Genomic DNA, 19,696 nt, shown 5'->3' on the forward strand with positions numbered 1-19,696 from the left:
CGGGACTACCCATAAAAAAAAAAGAAAACAGCACAGGACGAGACTGCTCCCCTACCTGCGTTGCTCTCGTACCGTATCAGTGTTGGCAGTTTAGCATATGAGCTAACTTGATAAAAATCGCTTAGCTATTAAGAATTGGGGATAAACATGATATAATCGCCGTGATGAAATTTCAGAATGACATAGGCAGGAATTTCATGCAATCTCCAGGTTTCTGTCACAGACAGAACTATCAGGTGAGACTACAAAGCAGTGCTTACTGTAAGTTTTTAGAGCTTTAAAATCATACAAAACTCATTTTCCAACATGATAAAACCCTGCAGTGGTGCCCCATTTGCAATAGTGCACGAGTCTCCTAAGACTACAGAGTAACACAATATATTGTCCTGTTCACGCTTCTGAGCCCTGTGCAGCATCAGCCAACTAGAGAGTTACTGGTTCTCGAAGGAAGGAGTGGGGGCACTTATATAAGCTGCAAGACATCGAGATGAAATGCTACTTACTTCTCAGCCTTGTTTCTGGCATATAGTCTGCTTTGTCGTGGACCCACTCTGGGCGGTGAGGCCGGATGTTGGCTTGCGAGGCAGCATAGGCCACAGGGTCATTGCTAACCCAGGCTGTCAGGTAGATGTAGAAAGCATTTGGGTTAATGATTCCCTCCGCATCCACCAGACGCTGTTTAGTCAACTGCAAAATGGAAAAAATTAGAAGCCTTTCAGAACGAGTTTTGCTTTCGGGGCTCCTGCCGTAAAGCTTTCAACAAATGGCCTGGAGATGCAACACACGTATAGGAGGCGAAAAGCAAAGAGTATGAATCTTCACTTGAAGTGACTTATCAGTAAACCATTGTTTGACAACAACAACAAAAAAAAATCTAAACAACTACAGTGACAATAGAAAGTGGTTATTTATAAGTTAGTACTCATATAATATTTACAATAACCACTAAATCAGCAGACAGTTCCAGAATAGACTGAACCAATTAAATCCAAATTCTGAAAGCCTGCAGCCAAGAGTGAAAAACAACCAAGTTGGAGAAACATATTTAAAGACAGGGAAAGAAAACCTGGCAAGAGTCCCTATACACGTCTGTGTGCAGTTAACCTCTGTTGTTAACACTGAAGGAAATGCCACCCAGTAAATGGAGGAGAGCTATAAAAATAAAACAACATCTGTATAAATTTTGCTAACACTTGCCTCCTATGACCTATGTATTCAGAAAATGCCCAGCGTCAAGAAAGCAGATGAGTGCCCTGTGTTATTTGGGTCACTGCGGGCAAATGTATCTGTGGGGTAAACAGCAGTGGTACACTTCTAGGGTTCTGCCGCCAAATCCTGCACAGCTAGAGCTCTGATAGAGGACTCTGTGGGTGAAAAGTATTACTGGGGGTTTTTGTTTTGTTTATTTAAAAAACTGGCTCGGCTCCAGTTTCAGGTCTTTTTAATGAAATGAAAAACAACAGTGACAGCAGTTTAAAAAAAAAAGCTGGATTCCAAGGATCTGGATTCAATTAGTCCACAGGATATGCAACAACTGTATGTCTTCAAGCTGTCTCTGGAACTGCAGAGTACAGCGCTCAGCCCCTGTGGGTGCACCGCACTTCTCTCCCTCCCAGGCACAGGAAATTATATCAGCAGCTGCAGTCCAATCGCATTTGTTCCACAGCGTACCTGGTACACTCTGCTAAACAAAATCTCACTGAAGGTTTTCTCTTCAACTCCCTTTCTTTGCTTAATTCATAGCTGAAGCTTCATTCAGACCTGACAGCATGTTGCGTGTTGCTATACAGCAGTGTGTTTTACACACCACAGTAACTTTGAACAATGTACTCTGTAAATCTGTCACCTTTAATGCCAGGAAAAAAAGAAAGACAATAAGCAGATCTGCCAAGAAGCTCATTAGAAAGACTATTTTTCTGCCTGAAAGCACAGCGAGTCAATGATGACTCTAGGAGAGGAGCAGTTAGGTTACTGCAGAATTTCTTCTTAGAGGTTTGAAATCTAATTTTAGTGTAAGGAGTCAAACCTATTGAGTTTCCATGTACCAATGGCTAACGCAAATGCTGTCATAAGCTGTGATAACCTTGCAAAAGAACCACAGACATGTTTTACTTAGGCAGCTCAAACAACTGCCATTCTTCGTTCTACAACAGTATAGCTGTATTTAGTAATGATGGCATAAGAGTTTGATACAGCATGTAACTATTTCAGTCCCCTTCCACTATCATTCATCAACACCTTTTTTTAAATGTTATATTGTGCATAAATCGGTAGGAGCTAACCAAATAATTGCAGATGCTAGATTCAAAGCCAGAGCAGAAAGCTGAGCAAAGGACAACCCTGTAAGGCAATCTGATTCAAACCACAAATAATGCCACTTGGGGCAACAAGGCTAATGTTCACTCTGTCTAGCATAGGACCAGACTCCATCTAGTTATGGATGCATTTTTCACAACGATTTCCATGGAAACTGAGTGTGCCTGACACAAGAGCATTACTGAACACAAGCCAACCAGTAATAATCAAGGACAGGCATTTCCAGTGTGAATTCTGAACACTTTGCAATACAGGCCAGACTGCAGCTACCAAATGGCTTCAGCAAAGTCAATGAGGCCATGCAGTAAGGTGTAACTCAGGCATCCAATTCATCAACGTGGAAAAAAGAGACTACAACATGCTCTTTGCATCTCCCCCCACTCCTGATGATTTGTGTATTCCTGTATAAACCAGTATGGACTCTGATACAGTACCTGGCTGATGTCAATGGGCTTTGCTCGGTTGCCTGTTTGTACCAAGAGTTTGTAAGCCAAAACAGCATCATCAGATCCATTTTTATAATTGTTGTAAGTGATCCTCCCAGTTTCCCAGTCGCTGTCAAATGCATCCTGAAGTCCTGAAGAGTTAAGGGAGGCAAGGGGAAGACAGAACAAGCAGGTAAGCAATCACTCTTAGAAACAAATTTCAGCAGGAAAAAAGTATAATGACTCTTTTTCATAGCTGAATTAGGAAGAAAATTGTCCACTTGGTGCCTCCTAAATCTGGGGCTCCTGACTCACTGTCATTGTATGGGAAGGTAAAAGTGTCAGCTGCAAGTCCAGTATTTTGCCCAAAGAAAGGCAGAGGAAGCAAGAAAGTGCAAGGGAGAAGCCTCAAAGAGTCTTCACATGTTTTGCAGATCAGCAAAGCTGAGCTAGCAAGCTGCAGATGCAATGTGCACTAGTGTAAACCAGCTTCCTCTCAAAGCAAAGAGGAGGTCTTGGACTGGATTAGGACCCTCTGGTCCTGTTCCTTCTTGCAACCTAGTGCTCTGTCTGGAGAAGTAGATGGTGAAGAATTAGGCTTGTCTAGAATAAAAAGAGGTTTTCCTCATGAACCACAATTCCAGAATCATCACACTTAAAACTCCATAAGCATATTTCCATTTATCACCTCTTTCATACACACCCTCCTCAAAACAAAGCTGAAGTCTTGCCCTGACCTGGACAGTGCCAGAACAGAAAAGGGCCAAGTTCAGCCCTGATCCACCGCCTACCGTGGACTTAAAACTAGAGGAGGCATTTAGTCTATTATCTAGAAGGGAAACACTCTCCATACTTCCCTCTGCCTCACCAAAACCCTGGCCGCATACACTGAGCCACAGAGCATGACACACACCGCTCTCATTAACTGTTTTGGGCTACTGTAGAGCACGAGGCAATACCTTCTATGATATAACCAGAAATTCTACTACAAGGGGGAAAAAAACCCCACACACAAACTTTCAACTTCAAACAGCAACTCAGCTGCTCCTCGAGCACAGCGTGAGCGAACACGATTTTGTCAATTTGTTCCATCTGTTCAACTTGTGCAGCTAATACAAGTCGTGGGATCTGCTGCCAGCACATGTAAAGATCACAGCCAACACCTATTCACTCTCAACTGTTATTTTCCTCCTTGCCACCCTTCAAGGGGGAGGGAATACCTCACAGCACAAATTTGGATCAGATTTAGTACAGGAAGCCACAGCCCAGTACAAGGAGGCTCTGTGCAAGCAGATGACAAACCGCATGTCCAGGGAAAGGAAGGAAAAGGCTGGGGGAGTGGTGGTGGAGGAAATCACTGACCCACCTCGCAGCTGTGCTGAGGAGCCGTAATGAAAACCGTTATTACAGATCAGATGGGTTAGCTATAGCTGGATGGAGATAAGAGTGCTGGAAGAGAAAGCACACCCAGCCGCCACTGCCTCTGTGCCCGAGTACCTGTTCCCATTTACAAACTCATCCCCGCTCCCTTAGAAAACTGCCTCCTATGTTATCCTGTCAAATTGTACCCACTCGTGAAGCCAGCGGGCTGAGAACCAAGCAGTGAAAGAAGCCCTGCCAGATCTCTGCACACACCCCTCCAGCATCTGCCCAGGAGGAAAACAATATGCCATCAGGTTTTCTGGCATCACCAAAGGACTTTGATGTGCTCTTTAAAAAAGTGTTGTTTGCTGGTGCCCTTGGAGAGGGGAGAACATTGCTTAGGACATGAGAAAATACCGACCCATCTCTCCTCTGCCAAGTTCAGCTCCATGTCGGTCTCTCAGAAAGCGGCCAGGTGAGAGCATTTGTGCTATCATACCAGTCATGTGAAAGATGACTTTGAAACATTAAGAGGAGGCAGTCAAAAAAGCACGAGACCAGAGGAAACCACCAGCTTAACTTACGAGTAAAAATGGGTCCCTTCAGCAGGAGGAGCACACAAATTGCTATGAAAGACAGTATGTAGAGGCAGAGCTTTCAGACTAATGCCCAGCCCCTGTCCGGGGCTCCACAGACATGCAATGACAAATATATCCATTGGCATGTATCATTACCAATTTGTGGTTGCAAGGTATGTCAAAAAAGGGCATGTACATGTAACATCACTGCAGTGGGTGAAAATTCAGCTCTCTCGTATCTCCCCTTCCCCCCTGTTCTTACAAGTTTGGTCATTCCCCAAACCCTGCTCCCTTCTGTATCTATTCCTCAGCTGGCTTAACCACTTCATGCTCTGGGTTGTTTTATTACTGACCTTGAAGAAACTGAAAGTCTGCAGAAAGAATGCCAAGAAAACACTGTCAGTTGTGCTTAATTTTTAAAGACTTTCAAAACTTCAATAATTAACATTTCCCATAACACTTTGAAATTAACAGCAGAGTTGCTGCTTTCAAAGCAAACAGTACTTCCGTTACGAACTGTTAATACCAATGATTTTAAAAGATGTTTAATCTTTTATAGATGGTGTTAATGAAATGTTTCAGGGCAAAAAGATAAAAGTAACTTGTTGACCTCTTTCTGCAGAAAAGTTATAAAAATTAAAGGAATTTAAAAAATCTTACATAAAAGATTTTTTCATATCAGCAGTCACCTTTGCTTAACACTTCTGAGGAAAGTGAAACCCTCCAAAATTATGTCAGATGCAGGAATGGGGTTGAGGAAGGAACTCCTACTGACTCATGTGAACAGCTGGCACCATGAAACACCAGATAAGATTACCTTTGGCAAAAACAAGCCTAATTACAAGCCACCAGGGAATTCAAGCTACCTCATTTACATTCAGTCACTTACAAAAATAATGTTAACATTTCAAGTTTAAATGAATGATTAGTGTTAACTCCTCTTCTGTTGCACTTTCAGTAATAGAAAATATGCTAACATGATATGATACCAGCAAGCAAAATACAAGGAAACCTCTGAAAAAAGAAGTGCGTTAGGCTGAAGGCACTCCACTGCTAGTAAACAAGGGGAAATGTATGGCTAACACCAAGGACGCCTTCTTGATAAAAATTGCTTTTGTTCACATGCTGTTGCTTCCCTCATTCTGCCGGACAAATGTGTGTGTGTCAGAAGGCCATCTTGAGCCATTAATCTCTAGCACTGAATTCCCAGTCAAGCCAACAGCAATTAGCCATGAAGTTCAAACTTGTCCCTGCTTTGATTATCTTGCTGCTCCAGAGCATAATAACACACCAGCAGAACTGTTCCCACCTCACAGAGGGTCATCCCTGAATCCAGCCTAAACCTATACCTTGTTTGTAAATTCAACTTTCACCTTCCTTCCTCTTCACTCCCTCAGCATCAGCCCCAGTTGGTAACAACCAGGTATTACTCTATCTATTAGTGTCTGCACCTTGAGATAATTCCCTAACTATGACAAGCGTGGCAGCTTTTGGTGTAACAGTTTAGATCCTCCCTGTTACGCCAATGCCCTGTACCATTTTAAAACATAACTTCTTTCTATTGATACATCTCGATATCCTTCTTCTTTACAGCTTTGTGGATGCCGTACCACACTCTACGAAGACAGCCCTGTGGCTGTACAAAGCAGCTGGTTTGTGTTAATTGTGTCCCTCTTGGGGAAGGTGGGGAGGAGGGTTAAGGACACAGACCTGAATGCTAATTAGCAATCACAACGATTAATTCTAAAGCTGTGGGTGATCAACAGGCCAAACAATGCCCTTTCCATCACAGGGCTGGCACATCCACTTGAACCACCGCGGGTCACTGCTTCCTGAAGTCTCCCTGGCCGTTCCAGCATAACATCTTTGCTCCATGCACCCCGTCAGTACATCCAGGGTACTGGGGATACTCACAGTTCCTCTTGCAGAAGAAAAGCGGAGGATAAGGAAGGAGGGCAGGCAGGCTACTGTGGCCTCGAAGGGGAAATGTGACTATGGGCAGGAAGAAGAGAGTAGGAACACCCAGAAAAAAAGAGCCGATCTGGAAAAGTCCTATGTGAGCAGGGACATACAGCACAGAGAAGGAGACATGCAGGCCCTTGGCATGGGGCCAGGGCTGCACAAACAGTCCTAAGCAGAAGGAGGTGATGACAAAGAGGCATCCAAAGTGGAAGAGGTCTGGGAAGGTACCCGTGGGCTGAGCGAGGGGCAATGGGAATGCAAGTGCCCCTGGGAGCAGCACCGGGTGGGCTAGCCTCCGTGTCTCCCTCTGGGAAGCCAGCAAGGGAGCAGCTCCAAGGGCACCTCTTCCCCACCTCCTCGCTGGCAGACTGTGCTGAGGTTCAGCACTAATACGGGAAGATCCTCAATGTGATCTCAGATTTCCGTCTCCCTCAGGTAGAGGGAGGGGGGGCAGTGGAAGGAGGGGACACACCAGACACATTTTTGCCTACTGTTTTGAAACAACAACAAAAAATACCCACAAAAGAAATAAAACGAACAGCAGAGGTACAAGAAAATTTGGAAAGGCAGAAGAAGGATGCTTTCTTAGAAATCTAGAAAGTATAGTAAGGTTCTAATCCAGCAAAGCATCTAAGCTATGTTGAATTTTCCTCCTGCCAGTAATACCTTCCCTTATACCCCAATATGTGAGCAAAATATTTTAAGTAAAAATTCCAGTAAGTAGGCTGTAATGAATGGATCCGATATATTTAAAAAGCCATTAAAAAACCAAGCCTAATAGCTGAAATACTGCTTTGCATGATTTATCAGTGCATTAAATACACAGGAGACTTGATCATTTTGTTTAGATGTGTCACTTACATGAATCTGTTTTCCTAATGTTGCCTGACATATTTTCTGAAGGAATAAAATATCCCAAATAGTAGCAGTTAATTACATGTTCTCTAAGAATCATTGGCTACACTGGTCATCTGTAAACAGTTAAGGTTAAAATTCACAGTCTCACTAGGTCAGCACTATTTATTTTTCTGTTGGCAAAAGCTTCCTGGAGGTTCTCCCAATGCAAAGACAGAGAGGTAGGACAGAAGTACTCTTGGGAAGAATATGTTTGCTGTTAAATTTGCCGAGATCTAACAGTACCATTTATTTTAAATACAAAACAGTTATTTGTCTCAACATGTGTAATTACAGTATCTTTAAGATCTTTAACAAGCTGACTTCAGTATAATTACCATCATAGTACCTGAAAGGCTATGCCTACTCTTGTCCTCCCCCTGCTCTGTTATAATTCAGCACAGAAAGAGCAGCACCACAGAAAATGAGGATACTTCACTGGAAATCTAGGATACATGAGTTCCCAATCCAATAAAACATGTAAGCCACACTGAATTTTCTTCATGCCAGCAGCCCCAGCTGAAGCCAACAGGATCACTCATGTGCTGAAAGTTAAGCCTGTGCCAAAATACATCGCTGGATGGGGACTTTTCATTTACAGTTCTCAAAACACTCAGCAAACATTTATTTTCCCAAGACAGTGGGCCATATTTGGCCATTAATTTTAGAGCAGAACTCCTCTTAGCTGCTTAGAAATTAATGGCATGAGATGGCCTCTCACGGATATAATCTCTTAAAGCTTCAAAACTGTCTTACTGGGGAGTAAACTTAGCCACAAAGAATTTAAGTGACCTGTTGGAGAAACAGCAAGTCAATACGCGAGTTCGGATCAGCACCTAGGCATTCTCCCTCCTGCTCACAGTCTTTAAACTGTGCGTCTATATTCAAAGAGGGAAGCATTTCTAGCATGAACAAGTGATTACCAACTGTAGAATTAAGAAAATTTCATACAACTCTCTCTTACCTTGCAGCCAGTCTCGAAAGTAGTGCAACCACATTTTCGGAAGCTGCCTATCCTCTTCCAACAAAACGTACGTCACATTGCTGAAACTTCTGTGAAGTTCATAAAGTAAGTGCTGGACATTTGGATAGTCTGCTTTCTGCGTCACAATATACATGTTGTAGAAAGAAAAGTACTTGAACTGTGCGGCAATAAAGTCATATTCTCGTGTTTCCCGTGGTACAATGTCTGTGAGATCTAGTCCATCTCTCACTCGGGTAGTTCCATAAAGGCTGAGCCCAAGTAAACCCAGAAAAAGAAAAATAACCACAATCTGCAACAGAAAATGGAAATACATTTGGTTTTAGATTTCTAACGAAACTAACAATTCATAATGGCACACTCCCAGCCGGGTTCAAAATTAACACCCATCAGTCTACTCTGATGCTTTTATTTAATCTTTTTTTTTTTCCCCACACATACACACTACAAGTCTAAGCTAATTTGTGCTTTACTGAAGGCGCTCTGCATCACAGATGAGAGATTTGTATCGTAATAAAGTTTAAAAGTGGCTTTAGTTTCCCTATTCACAAGCTTATGTTACTGAAAGTCATCAAAACCCTCCTAACTTATATTTGAAAAGTATGTCTCTACAGCACTTGCAAGATATGAAATTAGCTGTAAAATTAAGAATTGTTATTCCAAAATAATTCTATTTATTGCTTATATTTAATAACACTGCCAGGACAATTTAATTACTGGGCAAGGCAGAAGTCTGTTTTTGAAAACAGGTAAATAGTTCCCTGATTACCTTAGCTTTTGGCTTCAGGAGGAATGGAGCATAATGCTTTTCTGCAAAAGATGAAAGTGTCCACTTCGTACAGGGTGGCTCAAGGCAATGCATACTGGAGTCTGAGAATTGGGAAAGCAAATCCCTCGTCGAGCTTGTGCTTTCTGGGCTCTGGCAGCTAAGATTATCTTGTGTCACTGTCACTGGCTGCACAGATATTTCTGAGCGAGGCTCTGCTGTGGTGTAGTACACCTGCGTATGAGGATCGTATTCTGTGCGCAACTGCACTGTAGACTGCATTGTAATCTGAGTTTCATGTGCAAAACTGTGACTGCTGTACGGGGGTGGAGGACTGTAGCAAGTATTGTCACTTTCCGCATATGCTTGAGGCTCAATCTGAATCACTCTAGTGACACACGGACTGTAAGGGAAGAGGAAAACATCTGTTTGCATTTATATAGATCTTTATTTTACAGGCTAGATAGGATAACCTGCTTCCATCTGAGACTGCTCCTACTACTATTAGATGGTTTATATTAATTAAGTCTTAACACTTTGATGTAAATTTTATTCTGCACCTTTAGGGAAACATTTCTCAGACATGGTTCAAAGTGTAGGCCTCTTAGAATATGCGCACATTTCTTGTGCTCAGGAAAGAAGGAACCAGCATCTGTCTGAAGACATTAACATCTACCCACACCACTCCATTAATTACACATGCTAATCAGGTCAATACCCAGGTAGTTGCACATAGTCTGAATGCACAATTTGTGTGTGAGTTCGCATCTACATGTCCATGCTGAGAGTCAAGCTATTTAGATCAAAATGTAAACACATGACATTCCAAGTTCTTCTGTTTAGAACTATTAAAGTAACTGTTAAATAGTATCCGAGCCTTCTGGATAAGATCTCAGACTTTTGGGAGGCAGGCTGAAACCACTTGACTGAATGTTTTAAAAATTAAGTAAACATACGCAAGGATTAATTCCCACGCAGGATGGGCAACACGAAGAGACAAAATTACAGACGTAATTGAAGCATTCTCTTTAATTTTAGTCTATGCAAGACTCTAACAAATACCTAGTCAATAATAATAATAATAATAATAATAATAATAATAATAATAATAATAATAATAATAATAATTATTATTATTATTATTATTATTATTATTATTATTATTATTATTATTATTATTATTATTCCTGTCAATGAGAAATGACAAATTGATGACAGAAAACAATATCAGAGATTTTTCACTAAGTGGACAAAATCCTACAAAAACAAGAGGAATTCAGAATGCTGCCTACCTAAACAAAGCAAGCACTCGTTAACTGCATTTCTTCATATGTAAATGGGCCCAAATTTTGATACACATCTGGTGCAACTTTCGATGAGGGAATAAATGGAAGGTCTGATTGCCCTGTACTTCTGAGAATTAGGGCTCCAAAATTCAAGCACATTAGGCCATCCACTGAAACTATGATGGAATCAGAAATAGAAAGTAGAAGTCCTGGCTTGGGATCAACTCCCTGTTCTAACCACTCCCTCAAAAACAAATTTAGGAAAGTGCTTTCTCTCTTTGCCATTAAAATTAAAATGTCAAACTATGTCAGCTTCTAGGTGGATGTAAAGGCTAAGAGGACATAAGGTAGAGCACATCCTGGTTATGACACTAAGAGCACATGTGTAGAAATGTAGCTGATCCTCTTCATTGCTGGCAAAAGCAAAAACTAAGGTTGAAAAGATGCTTAATTTCTAAGTAGCGGCGCCACTGATGACAGTACACACCTCCTAGCACCACTCTACGCTCAGAGCTGCCCATGTATCAGGTAAGAGTCTGTGTATACACTCTTTTCTAAATGGCAGTATTACCATTCTAAACTACCATTTCAGCCACCACAGAAACTTTATCGAGCATTGTCCTGTAATGGTACTGATTTTGGTCCTGCATTCCTCATAGACCCATGAAAAACTTGGCTAAGGGGAAGTAATTTTATAGTTTATACATTATGTTTATATATTTCACTTTAAAGGCGTAAAAAGCATAAAAATTAGCACATTGTGATTAACTGTAAGTAATGCTTCTCGGTACCCTGAGTTATGTACAATCTTCCACGAATACCCAGTACTAGCATTGGACACCCCTAGCAGTACCCCCCTAACATTCTACAAATACTTGAAGATATTCCTAGAGCATAGCTCTTTTATCTGCTTTGAAAATGTTATTCTCCAACAGCTGAAATGAACATACGTATGAATGAAGGGAAGAGAGCGCGAGTATGTGTGTGTGTGTGTCTGTGACAGAGACAGACAGATTTTAGCTTTTCCCCTCGGTCAGGTAAAAACCAGAGTAGCAAAGGTATGTCAGTCACTAGCAATGAATCATAACAGCAACATACTGACCCAGTTGCAATGAAGAACTGCCACTCCTGACCAGGAATGGTAGCACTGACTGGTGACCACAAAAAGGATGCACCTCATACATCAATCTATCACACATTCTCACCTTGTAAAACAGCAGAATATATCCAGTCTCCTGTCTTCCCGACGATAAAGGTCCATGCTCAGGATAGCAGGAAAAATCAGCAGAACCATAGCAAAGTTGAATACCACCACAACGGCTGCCTAGAGATCAATCATAGAAGTGATGTCATTACCAAGCTTCATGTAGGGCAGCAGCTTTACAAAGCATAAAACTTCCTTTCAATTCTCATCCGTTCACCCATTTATCACGTCAACCCGTCAGATGCTTTCAAGCTTTTCCCTCAGGAAACTGGAAGATATACTTTTTCATTCCTATTTCATTATGGTAAGCCTATTGGAATTAATTTATTTATTTTAATAATAAACTTCATACATCTGTGCCTGGAGATGTGGTGATGATTTTTCAAGTGGAAAAAGAGCGTCAACAAATCATACTTTTGCATGAGATTCTGTCATGTTTAGAGTCTCACAGTAAAAAAAGACGGAAGCAAAAGCAAACTTGGAACTAGAACTGAAGTTCTCACATTTAAGGGATTTGAAGTAATTTAAGCATCACAATAACGTTAAAGCACATTATTAAATCAGAAATTAAATAAAGGTTTAAGTAAATTTTAATGAATCTGCTCTATTTAGTAAAATATTATGCACTTGATATACTTACTTAAAAGTCTAGCCAAAAAGAGCAACATTTTGGGTTTATCAGGGATTACTTTTAAAGGAGATTCAAAATTAATCCCACACCACATAGTAAATCTACGTATTAATATGCTTGTGTTTAACAGAGCTTGATTAATGAGCCAGTCTACCAAAATGAGTCTTAAATTAGAACAAGAATACATCTGAAATTGGAACAAGAATACTTGGTTTAATTTGTAAAGCGAACATTATGTAATGAAAAAAAAACAACTTCCCCGCCCACCCCCTTTCAAACCGTACTTCAAACCCTTTCCCACACAAAGATTCCCAGAGAATCTCCATAAACATATGTGGTGCAGCATCTATCATTATTATTAATAGCATTTATTTGTAAAGCAGAATTGTTCAGAGCACTAGTCATCACAAAGGGAAAGCCTGGGCACAGATGGTCCTGAAAGATAGTTATGAGAGTAGGAGAGAGACTGGGAAAAAAATGGTTGAGCCATCAACAGGTGAAAAAAACCCTTGAAATCCTTCAATTTTACCCATTAGATAAGCAGTAGCCATCTCAATAGTAGCCCAGTTTCATGTTAAGGAAATCATATAAAGTATCAAGCACCTCCATCTGTAACTTCTGAAGTAATGACCACTTGGGTTAAAACAGTAATAAAAAATAAAAAAAGAACAAAAGTTAGGGCTACCAAAATGAAGTCGCTGACCTGATATAAACAGGCCCTCCTTTTTCCAAAATAAATGAATGGCTGCTTTTGATGTTGAAAAATCAGGCCTCAAAACTGGCAGCTCAAAAGATGTGATACCCAAAATCCATGTTTTAAAATTCTTGACTTACATGTCAAATAAATAATATAAATTGCCTAAATAATGCAATTTTTATTTTTATGTGTCTCTGTGAAAATCAAAGTACTGACAGAGTGAATGATTTTTAGGGTTTTGAAGCTGTCGAACCTTAACAATTCCCTGTGATTCTGTGAAGTACAATAAAAAGACTAGATACTGCTTTTACTTTTGAGAGAATCAACTAGTTATGTAAATATTTTCTAGTAACTTCAATCATAAATAAATTGTATATAAAAGTGCTTTTTTATTGGTGGGTCTCATTTGGTAGTCCCCAGCCTGCCTGAAGTAAGATTTTGGTCCTGCTGGTTGTCTGCAGACGTAACTACTAAAACATATTACCTAGTACTTAAAGCCAAATTAGTATTTAGCCATCTTTGAGAGAAAAGATCCAATGACTATTTCATGATTTATAAATATCCACACAGAAAGGTATGTAAGGTCATAGCCAAGACTTTAAAATTAAGTGATTTCCTTTTGATCCTCTCCAGAATTAATTGAATCTGTCAGAAAAACAAATGGCTGCTGTTGCAACCAAGGTGTTTGTTGGACCTAGTTCATACCACTGCTTTCTTTATTGCTGCTAAACCAGAGACGGTTGAATCACCCATATAACATGAATAATTAGTTGTGTCTAACCAAGATCTTCTATCAAGGATCAGCTAAGATTTATTGAGATTTGGAAAAAAACATCTGAGGCTTGCCTCAATAATTCTTACTCCTCCCAGCATGGCTGAAAAACTAACAGAAGTCCTCTGTTCCTGCTCTATAAACTGCAAATACTTCATGCCTTATCAGTTCCCTTTGTAGACCCCAACATCATTAAATCTCACAGGATGGTAAACCTGAAAACTACTACTTAAGTGTGTGGTAGATACACCATTAAAGTTTGTTATATTCATACCTGACTTTTTAAAAAGCATGAAAACTAATCCAACAACACACAGTAAATCTGCTCATTAACACGGCACCTCTTTTTTAGAACAGCTTGATTTTCCATTGCGCCATGCCAGTGCTGATGTACTAGCCCCACAAGTAAAATATTCGTAAACCCCCTGTTCTGATTTCTACTTAAATATTGATTCCTAAAGCATAGAACCACACTTCCTACGTACTGCAGTGTCCCTCCCTCACCATTTCAAGGATGTAACAGTTTTCAGTTAAATACAGAAATATTGTTCTCGTATCAATTCTAATTTGCTGTCTGATCAAAAAAACACCCTGTGACTTGACAGGGAGAGGGAAGGAAGAACTGTTGAGGGGTGACTCAATCTCTGACCTGATGCATCAGCCACGACTTTCCCTCCCGATGCCGTTTAGATGTCTGATGGCTGGGAATGGGAACGTATGGGAAATGTGATCATGGCAATACCCACAGTCTGTAACAATTACATTGACTGGAAAAGCACCAACAAAAAACTGTGGTAGCAGAGCTTCCAGAGCGTAGGCAATCTGCTAGCAGCACCCAAGCTGAGAGCATGCTTAGGATTTTTGGGGACAAGGCATCTTCTCTCACCCTTCAGAGACAAATGGTCAAATGGGAAAGGGCCTCAAGGGTTTTCCTTGAGCAATCAAAAACAACGGTAAGGTTAGTCCCAGAAGGGATAAAATGGGGCCTACTCGAGGGTGTAAAAGGAAGGCATTCACTGAAATGAGATCAGAGAGTAGTAAAAAAATTCCATTAATCAGAAAAAAAATGTTGGTCACTTCCTGAGAAACACACACCGCTTTTTTGCATCTCTTCACAATGCACAGCCTAAAAATATTATTGCTGCTGCAACTGCTAAGGGAGACAAGAAGAATGGCAGTCTGTGCTGGAGGCAGCAAGGGGGACGGAGCCAGGCTGGTAGGCTGGGGCCCCTCGGAAGGTATGTGCTGCTCCGTGCCATTCCTGGCAGCCCACCCAAGGAGAACGGGTGTGCTGCATAGCCAGAGGTGATGAACGGGCGAGGAGGTCTGTCAGGGAAACTTCCACCCTCCTGCTGCCTATCTGCAACTCCTGCCTGACAGCGTACAGACTCGGGGCCTCCCCCCTCCCCCTTTTCCCTTAGGCTTTAATTTTGCTTGTTAAATCCTCCTGTCGGGAGCCGGGAGAGGTAAATGACGTGAGTAAAAGGAAGGGGACTAACCACTTCAGCAGAGTAAGATAATTGAATGAGCTTAAAAACTTGCGTTCTTTCTCTCCACAAACCCACCACCACCACCTGGTAACGCACTCTTACAGTTAGGAAAAAAAATTGTCATTCTTGCGGTGAGGAAAAAAGTTACTGCTAAGACTTAATTGGGTAAAGTTCCACCCCTGCTCATTAGTGAATCCACACCACTCCTCTACCTTTAGGGGAGGAAGTTTCTGGTGTAAGCAAGAAGAATTAGATGAATTTTTGTGATGCTGTATATTCTCTTTCCTGGCCAGAATTTACTCCGTAAGGGTGTCCAAATAGTCTGTCTGAGAATTCAGCCCAGCAGTAGTTACACTCTGCTTTCTCTTCCTTCATTTATACTCAAAACACAGGGATATGTTTAAGACATTCCTACAGCAAACTTCAAAAACTTTCAGTGGATTTCTCTGATAATCTCCTCCTCCGCTACAATGTTAAGAAATGAAACACATCTGAAAACTCAGGACCCACTCCTTCAAAGTCCTGAGCACTCTTACAGGTGGTTCTTGTGATTTGGGACATGTTCAGCATCTCAAAGCCCTAAAATTGCTTAAATAAGGGGCTAGAAAGATCAACAATTGGAAAAAAAAAAAACTGTGAAAAAGCTAAAACAGTCCCCATCTGCATATGGAATTAATTTTTAAAAATGTCACTTTCAAAAGGACTGATTCTGATTTTTTACAACTCAGCAAGAGCTAACCCTAGCAAACTCCTAAGACAGCATTAGAGTTGCAGTGTTTGAGTTCCAAAAAGTAAATGAACAACTCAGAGGTATCAATGAACTGCTTTAGCTGGCAGACAAGAACAGAAGCTGAGAAAGAAGAAACCATTGATGTGCAAAACGTCAGTTACTAACTAAAAGTTGGGCTTGCAGGCTCAGGAAACCATTTATTCTCCCTCAGCAGCTGGGTTATTTTACAGATACCGGGCCTCAAAAGTTATGGAAACTTTGACAATTATCTTGCAATGTCTTAAGAAAAGTGAATGAAGAGCAAAACAAGGTCAAGAGCAATCCTTTTTTTAAGCCCATCTGTTAAAAATTCACTATCTAGAGGAGAAGGCAGCAGCATCTGTGAAAAGTAAATGCAGTATTTCATTGCTTTCTAAGTCTTGCTATGAAGCTATCAAAGACAGCAAGGACTTCTTGTTTAAACAAGCCTGAGTAAGAGGGAGAGGGAGGAAGAAAACTGTACATAAAGAAAACCATATATAAATATAGACCACCCACCAAAATCTGCCATGGTTATCTGGATTCTGAATGCTGTGATTAACGTATCATTTTGATTCTACCTGGTGAAGCTAGGCAAAGCAAGTAATAAACGTTCCTTTCTAACAACAAAGGATGTTATTTTAGTGGTTCGTAACTTATATGCATATCAGTTATATATATCGCTCTAGCATCAATAAATCCTCATTACAGGTCTCCAGCTGCCCTTTGTTTGCACATTTTTCCTTCTCTTGTATACATATAAGGGGTTACTATGTCAAGAAAAGACAAATTACAGATGTATGTGAGAAAAGATTGAGCAACTCAAAACATTAATTTCTGGACACCCAAATGTTCCTACACATAGATTCCATGTTAATCACTGCCTTGAAAAGGACTTTGATTGTGATGTTTTTATTCTGAATAATATCAACATGTTCATACATGAATATGTTGAAATCTCACTGGAAACTTTTTGTTTGTCATTTTGCTATGCAGACTTTGTTTTCTGAACTTTCAGTGACTCAGTCTACAGCATCGCAGCAAGTTAACAAGTACAGCTCTTGTCTCCACATATGTTCTAAAGGCAACCTGTCATGTTCTGAGGTGAAGAGTGGGAACAGAGAAAGGTTAAGCAAAATTTGATCAGATAACAAAAGACCTAATTTTGGTGGCTCTCACTCAACAGCTTAGAAGTGTGATTAGGACAAAATGGCCCATCTCTGTTGAGTGCTTCTTATGAGATGCATTTAGGGTGAAGTAACTTCTATAAAGAACAGGTACGACAAAGCTTGTCAAAACAAGCCTTCTCCTCCGATTACTAGTGAAGATCTCCAGTACCCTGTTAGCAGCTTAAGGTACATGTTGAATGTTTGAAATTGGGCCACAGGTTTAGGAGACATCAGTAACTTTTTCCAATAAATGCATTACAGTTCCAAAAATATTTCACACATTGACATTGGTTTTTGCCATAAAATAAAACAATTCACTGTCACATCACCTGTAAGGAGAGACATCTAGGTTTTGGCAAATCAACAGAGCTAAATACTGCTAACCATTCAGCACTAAGGATCTAGTTGTAGTTGCCACAGACATCTGCTAAATCTGATACAGAAAACCAATAAGGCCTTTACCTTCTCTATTATTCACTAGCAAATTACCTATTGAGAAGGAAATGGTAAACAAATTATTAATGCTCATTGGCAATGTAACTGCAATCACAAACAGTTTACCATTTTACAGCTTAATGCAGGCATACTTAAATCTCTGAAAACAGCAATAATTGCCCCATGTACTAAGAAAAACTGCATCCCTTGCTTCCTCTGAGTAGCCAAGGTCTCATGGAGAATTAAAAATGACTGAAGACCAGGCTACAGCAGAAGAAAAATACTACTGAAAAAGTACAGTTTGCCTACTCTGCACCAAGGTCAGACAGTGCTATAAATTGCTTGTGGCAGGGGAGAAACTCCCAAAGCTTCCTTCAAAGAGCCCTTGCTTTTAGAAGAAAGCTTTCTCCAGCCTGCATATTCCTGAAGGTATATTATCAATTATAATTACAAACAAATACAAGAAGACAAAGAGAGAAAGGGAGAACAAGCGATACCTGGTTCAGCACATAAAAGTTCACATTTTTTCTCAAAGCAGTTGGAACGTAAAATTCTTGAAGTTTCCTTCAAGTTTTCTAAAATTATACTGGGAGTAAGGCAGTGCAAACTGCTTCGGTAATAATTTATATGGCAAATGCATATTCGCTGCTGTCATTGCACTTTGACTATAGTTTTTAAGAACAGCAAATTGGACAAATGTGAATGAAAGGATTAAATTCCTACTGAGGAACGTTACAGTACACAGTACAGTCTATTCCTCTTGACTTAAAAACGCGAATCTTTCTGGAGACTCGTTTCAGCTTAGTTGCCTACATCTTGGCTTGTGCACTCAAACCAGCTGTGATGGGGCAGGGTGTTCTTCCACCTGCTAACAGGATGCAAGAGATTCCGGGCATGAGAAATGGGAGGAGCAGAATCAAGGGCAGATGGCAGTTGTTACTACCCAGCGCTATGGTAAACAGTGATCACATACTGGTTCAGTGAACTGCAGCAGCACTGAACACAGGCTGTAACACTACCACTAACGTGTCATCACTGGCTTTCCACGATGGGACCATGCATAAGAGCTAACAAAATAGCATATAAACTTACTTGGAGTGAAAATGCTCGTAAAGCAGGAATAGGGATTAAGGCAGCCATAAAGAAAGCAGTAACATTGCTGATAGATGTAAGGGCTACACTTGCTCCTGTTCGCTTCAAACATTCACCTGTTCTGTCCTGCAAAACAAATGACGTATCTTAAAAGTCAAGCGAATAAGGTGATGTCCTGTAAATGAAGGGGTCATCCTACAGATATAACACAGTAACAGTGAAAAATTATTACAATGAAATTCTGAAGTGTACATTTGAGAGTATGTGAGAATAAACAATGTACTAAGTATACCGTTCTGGAGAAAAGCAGATAACACAAAGCTGATCCTAGCTTCAGTACACAAAACTAAATGGGCACTGACATTATATCAAATACATCTGTAATTAAGTAAGATTGGTATTTTCTACCAGTGGAGTCACTTGGTATTCTCATTTTTCAGGCAAAATAAGCATGTATTAACAGCATAGAGGCATAACATAGCTACACATCTTGAAGAAAAAAAACAACCCAAAACCCAGGGACCACACACAAAAACATCACAGAAATCAAGATAAACACATGACCTTTTCCCAACCCAACAGCCTACTTTGAAGTATATGGAGGTTATAGTAGAGTGAGGTTGTATGCATGCTAAACCAGCTGGAAAGAGCACAAGGAAGGCATTGCTCATACAAAACAGAACGGGAAAATACACATTGCTTTTAAGTGGTTTGTACTTTGAATACGAAACTTTGGATTGAGGGTAAAAAGGTCAGTAAAAGGAAAGGATCATAAAAGTGATGACACCTTAGATTTCGTAACATTATTATGTTACACTTTGAAATGTCATGGTCAATTACAAACATCAGAAAAGCAAAACAGAGAAAAGTACACAAAATAACTTAAA

The 19,696-nt window shown here is 40.4% G+C and overlaps 1 protein-coding gene across 1 annotated transcript in view; it reads right to left on the minus strand.

Moving 5' to 3' along the window:
• PTCH1 (patched 1) overlaps positions 1–19,696 on the minus strand; it is a gene marked incomplete at its 3' end in the record, with an annotated part of 63,277 nt that overhangs the window by 12,012 nt on the left and 31,569 nt on the right. Inside the window, exons 12-17 of the mRNA XM_082013449.1 lie at positions 18,810–18,935; positions 11,777–11,895; positions 9,289–9,688; positions 8,502–8,811; positions 2,751–2,893; positions 504–687 (exon numbers count right to left, since the gene is read on the minus strand). Of these exons, the coding sequence (XP_081869575.1) occupies positions 504–687; positions 2,751–2,893; positions 8,502–8,811; positions 9,289–9,688; positions 11,777–11,895; positions 18,810–18,935 (1,282 nt within the window). The remainder of the gene's footprint in view (positions 1–503; positions 688–2,750; positions 2,894–8,501; positions 8,812–9,288; positions 9,689–11,776; positions 11,896–18,809; positions 18,936–19,696) is intronic.

This window comes from Phaethon aethereus, assembly GCF_964289735.1.
Source record: "Phaethon aethereus genome assembly, chromosome: Z".
Classification (NCBI taxonomy): Eukaryota; Metazoa; Chordata; class Aves; order Phaethontiformes; family Phaethontidae; genus Phaethon; species Phaethon aethereus.